Source organism: Rhinopithecus roxellana, chromosome 17 (genome assembly GCF_007565055.1).
Source record: "Rhinopithecus roxellana isolate Shanxi Qingling chromosome 17, ASM756505v1, whole genome shotgun sequence".
NCBI classification, from domain to species: domain Eukaryota; kingdom Metazoa; phylum Chordata; class Mammalia; order Primates; family Cercopithecidae; genus Rhinopithecus; species Rhinopithecus roxellana.
Window position 1 is genome coordinate 26,327,642 of NC_044565.1, and position 14,565 is coordinate 26,342,206.

Sequence of the window (14,565 nt, forward strand, 5' to 3'; positions counted from 1 at the left end):
CACAGTGCTAAGGAGTCGGCACAGTATGAGTATTTGTTCAGAAATCACCAAACAGCACCCCCTGCCCTGCCCTTGAGCCCCTCCCCACTGACCTCTGACATCTGTGGGAAGAGGCTGATGGCCAGTGGCAGGGCCAGGCCGAAGGCTGCCAGGCACACGAGGCTTTGCACAGGGAGGAGCAGCCGGGGGCGCGCCTGCAGGAGAGATGTCCTGTGGGGGAGAGAGGAGGGAGCCCCATGAGACCCAAAGGTGGGGTGGGCTGGCTGCCAGCCACCATGCTGGGTCCCACTCTGTCTCTGGGCCCAGGAAGCATGGTTCTGGGGCAGTGCCAGTGTGCAGCTAAACAGATATAGCGGAGTTCTGTCTTTGTGACCTTTCCCGATGGGTACCCGTATCCCAAGGCCCTGCCTTGAAGGACATTGCTGGCTGAAACCTCAACTACTCAGGTCACGAATGAGCACTTTCGGGGCACCCACCCACCATGCATCCAGCCCCGTGCCAAGAAGGCCCTATGTGGGAGAGCCACTAAAAGAGGCTGTCGGCCCCTGTTCCTGGGGAGACACATAGGAAGGTAAGATTGCTCTTGAGGGCAGCACGTAATTAAAGAGCAAAGAAACCAGAGTAGGTGCCAAGTTCAGGGGAGACGACAAAGCACATAAATATGGGCACGTGCCAGCCAGGAGGGGGTGATCCTCCTCTATGTGTGAGAACAGAAGACACTGCACTGGCCACCTTCAACCCAAGGGCAACTTCAACCCAAGGGCAACGGAGGGGGCAGTGACTCATCCAAGGCCAAGTCTGCAGAAGGCTGGCAGAGCTGCTGCCTGGACCCCTGACTCCCCGAGGGTGCTGTCACCCCAGCTGGTCCCCTTTACCAGCTTCATCACCAACACAACACAGCTGGCACCCTCTCCCCATGGCTGGCTTCGGAGCTGGTTTCCTGGGCATGGGAGGGGGCATGATAAACCTTCCTCCAGGGCCCAAGCTCCCCAGACAGCGTGGGGATATACCAGCTGGCCAATGTGCCTGCACTGTGTTCATCGGAGCTTCCTGTTGTGCTTAATACAGTAGGCCCTTCGGTGGGGACCACAGCATTCCACCTGGGGAGGGCTGGGATGACTAGACTATTTGCCAGCGGGTGTTGGGCAGGCACTAAGTCTGACCTCAGTAACTGTCAGCCTCCGCGTGACAGGCTTCTGGTGTGAAGTGGAAATAATCCAGGATCTTGTCCACTGCCCCCAGCAGGGCTGACAATGGCCACAGGCAGGTAAGGGACCCTCCTAGGGGCAGAGCCCCAATGTGGGGGGCAGTAAACCCCATATATCCTCACCTCTTGAGACAAGAATCCCAACAGCAGCTGGCCCCGAGAAGACAGCAAAATTGGGAGTAGTTTTCAAAAGTTAAAGTGCATCAGATGGGCTGGACAGCGGGTTAAAAATGCAAATGCCCAAGGGCTGCTTACAACCATGAAAGCCTGATTCAGTGGGCACTGGACCTGGAAATGTGCATTTTAATCAACCCTCCATGAGTCTAAAATGGTGATCCCAGACCACACTTCTGACAAACCCTGGCCTTGGATGTTCCTGCTCAGGTATTAATAAAGATGCCATTACTTGCAAATCCTATGCTAGCAAAGGGGTCAGCCCTGGCCTAGCATGCAGTAAGTGCTCAGAAATTACGTGTCATTATTGCTGTTATTATTGCTCATGTTACCTGCAGGAAGGTAGGATCCTCGTAACCCACCTGTCCTCCAGCCATTCCCACTGGCCCAGACCGCAAGGTTTGTCCAGCTGCTAAATTTGGCCTGAATTAAGCTATTGGAAAGGGGAGTTTCCACAGGATTGACCAGCAGGACCAAGGTGCCTAAATCAAGCTCAAACCCCTCTGATCCTCCAATGCCCATCCAGCATCTCCATCCTCTCTCTCTACTCCATGCTAGTCCATGCTACTCCATGCTAGCCTGAGTAAGGCTGAGACGGCCCTGAGATGAACTTCTCAAGCAAGACGAGGAGGAGCAGGGGACACAAGTCTCATTCTCCAAGCTTCATACAGGGCCCGGAGCCCCTGCTTCGAGGAGGCTGTGGAAGGATGGGGCTGCCCTCCTGTTCCAGTGGCAGTGACTAGAGGGTGTGGAGTCCCTGGAAGCACAGCCCCGAGGGTCTCTGCCCACAGCCCTGAGAGCAGTGAAGGGTGAGAAAAAGAGAGAAGCTCCCCCGCTGGCAGGTGAACAGCAGGCCATGGGCTCAGTCCTCGGGACCTGCTGGTGGGGACACTGGACAGACCCTCTTCCTGTGGGGCTGTGACCAAGGCTCCTCTCTCAGGGTGGCTGGCTGAAGTACTCAGTAGGAAAGAGGTCCAAGAAGCCCCAGGCCTGGGCTCCCAGGTCAGGAAGGAGGTAGGCCTGAGGCTAAAACAGGAGCCTCAGCAGCCCCAGCCCCGAGCAGGCCAGAGAGCGAACACAGCAGGCCACGGGGAGGGGAGGGGGGAGGAAAATGGCAAGGAGAGATGGGAAAGGCAGCTAGGAGAGTTAAAATATGCAGATGGAGAGATGTGCGAATGCCTGGGAGAAAGGAAAGACCTGGAGCCCAGGGAGTAAAGGAAGCTGGGGGAGCGGACTCAGGGCTGTGGCCTGGACCCGGAGCCAACTCAGACCCAGCCTGGTGCCTCTGCTGGTCCTTCATTCCAGTGCCAGGGAGGCTGGGCTGGGGCTGAGCCAGCTAGAGCCCTCCTGATCCAGCACAGGAACCTGCGATCCCAGCCCTGGGCCTTGCTTCCTCCTCAGCATGGTTGGTGCTGCAAGAAGGGTATCAAGTGTGAACCCCTGGAGCGCTCAGGGGAGCTGGAGGGTGGTGGAGAGGGAGGGATGGCACCCAGTGTACTGCACCCCCCAGGGGCAGCCCAGTGCTCTGGGCTGGGGATGGAAGCTCCTCTGCTTCTGACTTGAGATTCTTTACCTTTCCGTCTCAGAGTCAAGGCCAACTGAGCTCGCTGAGCTCCCACCTTTCTCTTCCCAGCAGGAAGCCCAGGGACCTTGGCTCCCAGAGTATCAACTGAGGCCAGAGGCAAAGCAAGGCAGGTCCCAGCCACGGCCGCCACACAACAGCTTGTCCCCCCATTGCTATGCATTCCTTCAGCACTTGGAGCACAGTTTTAGTTTGCACTCCATTAATTTGCACATAGGCTGCTTTGTAAGTGTTCTTTTGTCTTTTTTCTTTGGCTGTCCCGACTCCCTCACCCAACAGGGGCTCCCCAAGGGTGGGGGCTGCCTTCCTCTTCAGCCTCCTCAGCGGAAGCCCTGCACTAGTGCCCCTGCACCCAAAGGCAGGGTGCGTGGCAGGGACCCTGCAAAGAGCCGAAGAGCTGCTGGATGGTGCAAAATGCAAAGCCCCAACAAACAAGGTGATGAAGGGGCAGTGTCCTCATTTTCCAGGTGGGAAACTGAGGCTGAGGGAGGCTCCACAACCACATCAGACTGGCAGAAAGAGGTGGAGCAGGAATCTAGATTTTATTTTCCTGCCAGAGCCTCAGCTCACTCTGCTACATTGCTCTGCCTCTCCTATCACACAGTCCCTGCACTTCCAGAGTACGTGAGATTGGCAAGCCTCCAAGGTCACAAACTGGGTCTTAATTCATCTTCATCTTCTTGGGGGACCCTGGGCTGAACTTTTTGTTTTCCCCAGGGACCCTCCAAGGAACTCCAGGGAAGGATCAATGAAACATGAGGCTGCCAGGAGCACCAAACTCTGACCTCTTATCACCTTATCAGAGGGGCTCCTTTGGAGGCTGGAATGTGAGAGTATGTGGCACCCCAGACACTAGGGAGGTCCCAGGCTGGGCAGGTTCAGACCCAGAATAATCACCCCACTTCCCATGGATACGGAAGGAGGGAAGGGCGTGGTCTCTGGCTAGGGCTCCACCCCCAGGCCTGTGCCCACGGACCTAACTGAGGACAGGCATTTTTGTTTTCCTGCCCAAATGTTGCATTTCCCAAGACCACCCTGGCCTGCCACACCCCCGATCCTGTCCCTAAAGCTGGACGTCCAGAGGAGCACATCAGCGGAGGAACACACAAGCGGCTAGACAGCAAGACATTGAGGGGAGCACGCTGGCAGAAGAGCACACGGACAGACGCTGGCAGGCCACCAACTGGCAGAACGACGCGGAGTTTGGCTGGGGCAGTCAGAGGACAGCCTGGGCCACCAAGCAGCCCGACTCCAGGGGAAAACCAATCTCCCTTCTGGCTCCCCAGTCTGCTGAGAGCTACTTCCGCTCAATGAAACCTTGCACTCAATCTCCAAGCCCACGTGTGACCCAATTCTTTCAGTACATCAAGGCAAGAAACCCCAGGATACAGAAAGCCCTCTGTCCTCGCGATACTGGGGCTTCAGCTGTAAACATTCACCCCTAGACACTGCGGTGGGGTCGGAGCCCCACAGCCTCCCCATCGTCTGTATGCTCCCTTAAGAGGTTTGAGCAGCAGGGCCCTGAAGAAGTGAGCCACACCCCCATCACACTCCCTTTGAGGGGGACAAGGGAACTTTTCCTGTTTCACCATGACTCCCAAAGCCAAGTTTAAGCCCCCAAGTTAATGGGACACTAACCATCATTCCACTGTCTGCAAACATCTCTGCCAACTGGGAAGGCATCGCAGAGCATGTTTTCCCCCAAATTCTTGCAGAAGGACAGGTCCCTGGATGAGCATGGCTGACCCAGCTTCACACCCCACCCCCGCCTTCTTGTAGTTCTCAGGATAGCTGTAGGATGTGTTGGGAATGCAACATCTTGAGATAAGGAGGGCTTGTCTGGGACAGCCTGGGCTCATGTTCCCACCTCTTCTGGAACAGGATGTCCTGCAACACTTTAGCACAGCAAGCTGATGTCCCCAGGGTGGAAACCCCAGGGTGGAGTGCTCCCAGGCTCCCTCAGTTGCAGTGTGATGTGGTACGCAGGTGGAGGGGACTCCATCCTCCCTGGGCAGCTTTCTCGAGCCGTGGAGCACCAGCTTGCCTTGAGTGGTAGGCGTCCATTGTCCCCGAGGCCTATCTGTGAGTAATAAAGTTGCTTCGCTTGACTCGTGCAAGCGTTCTACCTCGCTGGACTTGCGGTGCAAGTAACAGAGTAAGCGCTGCTCACTGAACCTGCTTCAGAATTCCAAGGTTCAGGACTCAGTAGTCTCAAGGACAGAAGAACCACCTTCCTCACCTGCCCCGCTGCCTCCCTGTATGTACTTGCAGTCACTGGCATTCAGGGGCAACCTCAGCTCACGAAGGGGCTATGTATACGAGAGTCAGGGGCACGAAAGAGCTGCCCTGTTTATTTTTGTCTGTTGTGAACTTTCATACCACACGAATTTTCTTAATCCCAGCGCTCACCTACCATGCCCATGCTCAGGTACCCCCAGAGCCTCCGCCCTCTTCTAGGGTGAGAGAGGGATCATCTCAGCTGGGCACACAGGACCCCTCCTCAGCTGGCCCCATGAGCACACTTCACTTTGGCCAGGCTGGACACCTCAGTGTCCATACCACAGGCCTACACCCTGCCCAGAAAGCCTGCCCTTCCACAAAAATTCTATCCTGCTCTCTGGGTTGGCCACAGCCCCTTTCTGGGGACCAGCCCTCCTTGCTGCCGGGCCCACGGTGCTCCCTCTTCTCAAGGTCACCTTGGCCAAGTTCATACACTGCCTGCTCTCACCTGCAGCTGACCTGGGTAACAGGTCTTGCCCATCACCCTTATAAACACACAGGCTTCCTGAGATCAGACCCCAAATCTACTCTTCCCATTTCCACACAGGGCAAGGCTCAAACACAGGATTGTGGGTTAAGACGTAAGAGGCAGCCAGTGTGGTTTGAAGAGACTAAGATTTGCAGCTGCACTTCTGAGCCACCACCGGCTCTATTTCCTAGTACATGACTATAAGTGGATGATATAGCCTGTCTTTGCCTTCCTCTCCTCAGCTGTAGAATGAGGATATTATACTTACCTTATTGTGCTGTCCTGAAGGGAAATGAGAGAATTCATTCACTCACTCATTCATCCTTTCAACAAACACTTACTGAGCATCTACTCTGTGGCAGGAACTGTGCTAGATGCTGGGCAGGGCAGTGAACAAAAAGATGGACATGCCTCATGGAGATGACATTCTAGTAGAGCAGACAGAAAATGCACAACTAGAGGAACAATCTCAGATATGGATAAGGGCTGTAAGAAAAATAAAGGACCCAAGGGAAAGGAAATAATGAGAAATGGTGACTTCTGATGGGGTGGTCAGGGAGGGCCTCTTTGAGGAGGTGGCATTCAGGCAGAAACCTGACTGAGAGAGGACTGGGATATACAAGTGCTTAATAAATGTCACTTGTTATTATAATTCATACTGTGGGAGTAAGAAAGTCCCCAAACAGGGAAGAATCCTTTGCCCTAGAACCCCAGATGGAGTACCCCCTATCCCCGTCCTTACACCACACGCCCCCAATTCCAGCTGCTGTCTTGAGGTGTCCCCATGGGGTAGGGTCTCCTCGCTGTCAACTGACAAGCCATGGGTCTGTATCTCCAGGCTCCCTCCAACTAGGGGACCCTCCCCTGCCCCTTGCCTTCTCCCAGGGCCTGCCCTCTCCGGGCAGCCTTTCAGTCCGCCCCTTCAGTTTCGCACTCAATCACTAATAGAATCACTCCACTACTGTTATCATGCTCCCTCATTTCTTTACAGTCATGACAGATATGAGTGCTTAGAACAGCCCTCTGAGGGAGGCAGGAGGCTATTACTATTTGTATTTTACAAGCTGAGAAACTGAGGCTCAGTAAGGTGGTGATTTGCCCCACAGCAGATGCCTACCCGAATCCAGTCTTCCTACCTGAATCCTCAGACTCTGCCTTCACAAATGGTCCTGCACGATTCACTGAGAGAATGTGAGCATATGTGCACACACGCACATACCCCAGAACTGCCAGCTCCTCAGAGGGCCAGCGCTATCATCCTGGTATCCCTTGCGGCACCTAGCCCAGGGTCCTGCATAGTGAAAGTCCAAGAATTCTCACAGAGTGATTCTGTGGCACTACCTGGAGAGTCCAAGATGGAGCAAGACACCTTCCACCCTCTACACAAACTGGGGCAGGCTTCCTGCCGCCCCCTCATCCCTTGCCTGGGCCAGCCGGTTCCCCCTCCTTCTCCTCCTCCTCCCCCACAGTGGCCTCTCCATGCTGGCTGCCCCAACTCACTTCTCCAGCATGGACATGACGATCGGGGGTAGCACCAGGATGGGCATGGGTAGGACCACTCGCGTCAGCGCCGTCTCCAGCAGGGCCTGAGGGGCAGGCAGAGGCTGTGGTGAGAGGGGCCTGACGGCTGGGGATGGGACAGCACACCCACCCAGAGCCCTAGGTGTGTGCCACCACAACACACGTGTGTCTGAATGGCATTATTCATGGGATTGCTCAGGAAGCTGCATTCCACACAACAAAAAACACTGGTCTCCTTTTCTCTTTCTTTCTTTTTTTTAGACAGAGCCTTGCTCCGTCTCCCAGGCTGGAGTGCAGTGGTGTGAACTCAGCTCACTTCAACCTCCGCTTCCAAGTTCAAGTGATTCTCCTGTCTCAGCATCCTGAGTAGCTGGGATTACAGGTGCACACTACCAAGCCTGGCTAATTTTTGTATTTTTAGTAGGGAAGGGATGGGGTTTCGCCTTGTTGGCCAGGCTGGTCTCAAACTCCTGACCTCAGGTGATCCGCCCACCTCAGCCTCCAAAATGCTGGGATTACAGGTGTGAGACACCGCACCCAGCCTACTTTTTGTATTCTGTTTTCTTTTTTTTAAATCTCTTAAAGACAAAGATTTGCAAGATCTTGTGTCTCTTGGCTCTGGATGAGTCTTTCTCAGTGACAAGAGGTTGGTTCTGTAAGGGAGGTATGCTTCAGGAGGGCATCTGCAGGGTTTCCCTGAGGATCTGCCTGGGGCCTTGCTCCAGGGGCTCCCAAGGGATTCCTGGGGTGGGGGTGTCCCTGGCCACAGCACAGCTCAGTGGCAATTCTGAGCTCCGACAGCCACTGTGGTGAGTTCCTTTAGCCCTATAAGCTCCGGTCCTCAAAAGAGGCTCCAGGAGCGGCTCACAGCCCACAGATGCCTGGAGTCCTTCCCCAGACAGCAAAGAACTAAGCAAGCCAGGCTGAAGGGAGCTCAGGCCGCTTGGGTTTCCTTGCTGTGTAACACTGAGATGAGTTATCATGGCTGTCCTCCCTCAGGGGGGTTGGGGAAAAAGAACAGGGCTGGGATAGGAGGTTGGGGACAGGTGGGAAACTGAGGCTAAATCCACTCTCGTGATGGGCTCAGGGCTGAACATTTCTCCCATGGAACCTGGGCTCTTCATGGTCAGCCTCAGGAAGGCCTGGGAGAGGCCCCTCCAGTCTCCGGAACAGGTATGGGAATGACAGGAGGGTCCAGTGCCAGTGCAGGGAGCAGAGGATGCAATGTAGGCATGACACCCCCAACCCCTTGCCCTAAAAACCTTGGAGGGGCACTGACTTGGAGAGAGCTCTTCCTAGACCAAAGTCTGATTGAGAAGGCCACATGACTGGGGTAAGGCTTGGGGGCCCTCGTGGGAGCTGAGGAGGACAGTGGCTGGAGCAGGGATGCATGCTCGACTACCTCATGGCTTCCCCCAGCACCCACCCTGCCCCATGCCCAGCACAGAAGCCAGAGCCCAGGGGGCAGCAAGAGGAGCCACTAACTACCATCAGGACAAAGGCTGGGAAAGCAGGGGGAGATGTACACGTGGACTGCGTTTTCTTTTTTTTTTTTTTCTTTGAAATGGAGTTTCACTCTTTCACCCAGGCTGGAATGCAGTGGCGTGATCTCAGCTGCAACTTCTACCCTCTGGGTTCAAGCAATTCTCCTGCCTATGCCTCCTGAGTAGCTGGAATTATAGGTGCCCGCCACCATGCCTGGCTAATTTTTGCATTTTTAGCAGAGACAGGGTTTTGCCATGTTGGCCAGGGTGGTCTCGAACTCCTGACCTCAGGCGATCCACCCACTTTGGCCTCCCAAAGTGCTAGAATTACAGACGTGAGCTACCGTGACCAGCCCGTGTTTTCATATTTTAAACTGCAATTGCTAGAGTGGCTGAGCCTATGAAACCAGGGATGAAAGAAGGTCTTGTAACAAAATATCCTCCAAACCTCTGCAAGCCTCAAATCCCTCGACCTCACGCACGGCACTCACTCCCAGGTGAGCTCTCACCTGCAGAAGTGCCTATTAACCCAGAACCACAAGCCACTGGCCTCCCAAGCTTCCTTGGCTTACTCAAGAGGATGTGAAGGCCTGGGAGGCAGGGCCCTGGGCAGAGGGAGGGGGAAGAGAGCTCTGAGGGAGCCTCCTCTGCCCTCACCAATTAACACCTCCTCTGGGTGAGACAAGCTAGAAGCTGGGTCCTGAGGGGCTGCAACAAGAGACAGGGACTTTTCACGGCAGCGAGGGCATGTCCAGGGGAACAGGCAGGAGGGCCAGAGGCCTGGACTCATGCAGATTGGAGGTGGTGGCAGGGTGAGAAGGAGACATCGAGAGGCCAAAACAAGGGTACTCCGGATAGAAGCCTGTGGAAGACACACGCTAAGGGAAAACCACTCCCCTCCCTGTTGCTGGCCTCCCCAACCCTGCAAGCCCCCAGACCCACGTGTCTGGCTGCGATCTTGGAGGAGCCCACGAGGTTGCCATCGCTGTCCAGGACATCAATCCCTTCCTCCAGCTCCCCATACCGCATCAGGACCACGTTGCAGATATTGGCACTGGCTGCAGAGAGAGGGGATGCAGAGAGCAGGATGAGGAGGAAGATGGCATTCCACCTGGAGGGAGGTCACTGCGCTCCTCCCTACCCAAGCCATGGGGTTCTGTGTTCAAATGCACGGGCAAAGGTTGGGGAAGGGGTGGTTCTGTTGTCCACCTGCCTATCAGCCTGGTGAGGGATCTGGGGGACCTTGGGAACCTGGTAAGCAAAAGTAGAAAAGAACAGGTATTAGGGAGGATACCCGTTCTGCCTCAGAAAGCAGCCACTTACCGAGGGGTTGCTTTCCTCCCCTCCAGGGCAGGCCGTCTAGGCAGGCAAAGTGGGTGTCCATCTGGGAGGGCTCTCTGGCCTGAAGTCGCATCACCCCTGACCCCGAGAGGCCTGATGTTCCACCATCACTGGGGCCCTTGGGCTGCCCCATCCTCTTGAACTGCCCATCTCATATCCAGCCCCTCCGGTCTCTGAGTGAATCAAGTTCTCAGAAATTTGCATCCCTGACAGCAGGTGCCAGAAAGGCAGAAACCTCAGTGTTCACCCAGCACCACCCCCTCATCATATGGATGGAACACTGAGGCTCAGAGAAGAGTGACTTATCTGAGGTCACACCGCACAGTGGGACAGAGCAGAAAGGCTACAGTGCCTCTGCCTCTGAATACCCAGCAGGGCAGGAGGGTTGGGGTGGGAGTGGCGGGCTGAGTTAAAGGCAGACCTTCTCCATTCTTGCTTCCTATGGTTGAGTTCCTGCCTTTGGCTAGGCCCCTCCACCATCTGAGATCTTGGGGACCTGGGCTGAGTGGACGGTTCCCGGCTCCTTAGTGAATCACTGGTTGGTGAAGTCTGGGGCCACCAGACTAGCTCAGGGATCCTCTTTCTGCTCCCCGAGTCTGGGGCTCACACGACTGGGCCAGGCCCCATGGCCCGGTGCAGTGTGGGTGTTGACCCCGCCTGAACTCTCCCAGCCCTGCTTCAGCATGGAAGTAGGGGGACCTGGGAGGGGTGGGCAGGTGGGGAGTGGGGGGTGACAAATGCGGAGTCTGCCTGCTTCACTCCTCCCCCCAAAGCGCCTTGCTGTGTTTAAAGTTTTAATTTTTGCTAATTAATGTCAATTAATTTTGTATAATGAGTGTTTAATTTTGGGGAGTGTGTGAGCCTGGGAGCGACTGCAGTTCTGGGCTGTGAACGCTGATTAGCATCAACACCTGCTGCTTCCCCCTCCCTCCAGTGGGGGGGGCACCAGGGTTTGGGGAGCTGGAGGGTGGCAGGGGCCTAGTGGGCAGGCGGAGTGGGAGGGAGACCACAGATGCTCCTGGGGCCTGAGCCAACAAGCGGTCCAGGGTGCTCACAGCTGGGGTACAGGGTTCTGTGGGTGAGGTGTGGCTTGAGACCCCGGGGGCCTCAGTCGCCTGTTTCGTTAAAATGGGAGGTGGAATAAACAGGGGAAGACCGAGAGGCTCTGCAGTCTTTGGAGAAGAAAAGCAGGAGGCCAAATACAGTTCTAAAATGTATTTAGAGCACACACGCCATCTTCGAGTATCTCTTCTGCTACCACCGACGCTCAGCGCAGTGGGAACCATGGGCAGTCCCTCTGCGTCCCGGGCTCTCCTGCCCCACAACAGGCATGCTCACCTGCCCTAAAGAGCCGCTCTCTGCCAGGGGTGGTTTTGTGGGGCATCTGGCCATGTCTGGGGGCATTTTCAGTGACTGCGATCTAGGGGTTGGGGGTTGCTGCAGGCATCTGAGTGGAGAGAGGCCAGGGGTGCTGCTAAACATCCCGCAAGGCACAGGACAGTCCCCTCACCAAAGGATCATCTGGCCCCCAAATATGTCAACATTGCTGACATTCAGAAACCCTCGTTTTCACCATAGGCAGCGACAGACAGAATTAGGAAGCTGAATCCGAGGTAAAGGAGATCTGGTTAGCAGGCATGACCAGGAGGGGTTGGGAGCCTGGGTTTGGGGCCATCGGGCTTGGGTTCCAATTCTGGCTCCATATCTCTCCCTGCTCAGCCCCAGGCGCCCAGGGCTCAGGGCCCAGAAGGGTCCCCCAGGGTAGCCTTGGGAAGCAGCCACCTGGCCGCTGTGTTAGTGATACGCCCTCTAGTGGCCTTAGGGAAGCTATGCATCCCCCATGCCCTTGGGGCTGCCAGGTTCTCGGTTCCCAGGAGACCTGAGAAAACCGTTGAGAGGATAGTGGGGTTTTCTGCCCTGGAAGGCATCAATCCCAGCCCTCTGAGGAAGCTGTCCACCATACCACCACCACCGCCACTCCCGGAAAGGCAAAGATACAGGAATGTGGTCCAGGAGATGAGCATCCTGCTAAGGTCCAGGAGATGAGCATCCTACCAGCTCACTCTGGGGACTTGAGCCATTGCCACCCCAACCCCACCTTGGCTTCTCCAGGCATAAAAGGAGGGGCAGAATTTAAGGTCTCCACAGGATTTCTGGGTGCTGGCTGAGCTCACACAAAATGCTAGCCTCTGCACCTGTGCCCATGCCAAGTCAGGGGAAGCTGGGGACAGCTGAAACATCTCTAGCCCCGATTTTGTGTGTGTATGCACAGGGGAGACAAAGAGAAGAGACAGTGTGGATTTGGAGGTGGTGGTGGACCAGCCCTGACTCACGATGGCATCTCACTCCCTCCTCGTAATCTCCAAACATTAAACATGGGGCGAGCAGGACAGCTTTGGTTCAAACACAAAACCACTGAGATGAAAGATGAAGCATGAAAGGAAGTGAAAACCCAGCCTCCTTCCCCTCATCCAGCCCCTCCAGGACATTTCTGAAGCTGCCTGGATGGAAAAAAGACAGAGAAAACCCTAAAAGTCATCTCAGAATGATGGTACTCCCCCAGGCTCCTCCCTTGAAGCAGGCAATTCTTACAGCCTACATAGATGGCACATGACCTACAATCTCTTCTGTTGACTGTGTGCATTGGTTGGCCTTTATTGAGCACCTACCGTATGCACAGGCTACCAGCCATCCATGCCCTCAAGCAATGGGAATGCTAGCCTGTTATAGTGATTTCATTTCCATGAGCTCATCCCGAACTTTCAATTCTGCCATATCCTTTTCAAACTGTCCCTGATCCTTCCCATCCCACTCCTGGCAAGTCCAGCTCCTATGACAGGGACACTGAGAGCCTAAGCAAATGATACAGAGAGACAGAGAGAGAGAGAGAGAAAAAAAGAAAAAGAAAAAACAGAGAGAGAGAACGAGAGCACGCACAACCCTGGGGCACGGGTCTCCTCTCCAACACACCAGCAAGATCTACTATTGATGGTATCAGCAGGTTCATTAAGCAGCCTGTTAGTGATGATGTTAAGGAAGTTGGCACATTCTCAACTCAGATTGACACCATTCAAGACTCAGGCATAACTGATGTTTGAGCAGCAATGTGGGAGATGTCAAGGAATGAGAGAGAGAAAGAGAAGGAAAGAGAAAGACATTGCTTCTTGATGATGGCAAGCTCAGTGTTAAGTCCTGAAGACAATTTGCTCTTGCCTGCTGCAGATGTTCTCACATCCGACCCATTGCGATGCAAAATCATGCAGATTGTGAAAAGCTAATGAAGCACCCAGTGTAAAAGGGGCAGTGTGGGGAGGAAGAAAGAGCAGTAGACAGAAAGACAAATGTGCAAGAAAGTTCTCCAAAAGATCACAGGGGAGCCTGCCCCCTGAACTAGGGCAGGAATAGACAAGCAGATCAATGCAGTGCACTAGTCCTGTAACACACCCATCTGTCGGGGAAATTAATTGGTGGTAAAGCAGTTCTATCAACTCACAGGGAAAGGACCATCAGTAGCAATGGGCTACTGATTTGGGGAAAATAAACTACATAACTCCTCAATTCTACAATGCACTTTCCCATATTTTAATGTTTCAAAAATCATGATGTGCCTTACAATGAAAGTCGGCAGAGAAGAGAACCTTACCTGCTACTCAACACAATTGCCTGTATGTGTGTGAATTCAGCCATGTGTAGAGGTACCCATTCATTCAAGTGTCACCTCAGCTGACCACAGCAATCCATACAGAATTTGAACTTAAACTTAGATTCCTAATTGTTGCCTAAAACATCTTTCTAAAACTTACACTATAATGGAGCACGGACATGAAAAGTTATTGTACATGCAGAAGATCGTCTGCCAGATACCAGGCAATGCAATTAAAGACAGTAGAAATTGCCAAACCATAGATAGCTACCCTAAAGAAATGCTTGCCCATATGCACAAAGAGACATTTACAAGGATGTTAATTATAGCACTGTTTGTAAGAGCAAATAATTAGAAACAACCTAAATGTCCACCATTAGGGAACTCACATGGGAAGATCTCCAAAACAAACTGTCATGTGAAAAAAGCTACTGAGTATCTACATGATGATTTACTGTATGTAAAACCCTGTAATTGGCATATGCACATACATGTGTGCATAAATCCACAGGTAATGTTTTGGAAGGTTCACAGCTCACAGAGTGGTCTGCTTGTGGAAAGGAATTCAATTTGAGAATTAGGGGTTGTTGAAAGACTTCCACTTTTTTACACCAGAATTTTCTATAATATTTAAATTTTTACAGTGAGAATATAATCATGTTTCATTTACCCAAAAAGTAAAAAAAAAAAAAAAAAAAAAAAACCTGCCAAACTTCTTGAAGAAGATCACACAAATTTTAAAGCCAGCAGGGATTGACGTAACCTAGTCATGGGTCCACACTTAGGTACCTACAACATGTCGGCTTCCTAAAGCTGATTAATTTCAGGAATATTTTTTCTTCAAGTAATGAACAAATATGAGAT

At 53.6% G+C, this 14,565-nt stretch overlaps 1 protein-coding gene across 31 annotated transcripts in view; it reads right to left on the reverse strand.

Moving 5' to 3' along the window:
• SFXN5 (sideroflexin 5) overlaps positions 1–14,565 on the reverse strand; it is a 133,387-nt gene that overhangs the window by 21,970 nt on the left and 96,852 nt on the right. For 6 of the 31 annotated variants that reach the window (XR_004054304.1, XR_004054293.1, XR_004054291.1 and 3 more), the window contains 6 exons: positions 9,660–9,775; positions 9,375–9,579; positions 7,213–7,298; positions 6,054–6,140; positions 4,831–5,043; positions 93–210 (listed from right to left, as the gene is read on the reverse strand). Coding sequence is in view for 14 of the 31 variants with exons in the window: in XM_030920990.1 (XP_030776850.1) it covers positions 93–210; positions 7,213–7,298; positions 9,375–9,579; positions 9,660–9,775 (525 nt within the window). In the remaining 17 variants the exon portion in view is untranslated. Of the gene's footprint in view, positions 1–92; positions 211–4,830; positions 7,004–7,212; positions 7,299–9,374; positions 9,580–9,659; positions 10,232–14,565 lie in introns of those variants that run through there. The other 25 variants (XM_030920995.1, XM_030920992.1, XM_010361955.1 and 22 more) reach the window with 18 other exon arrangements.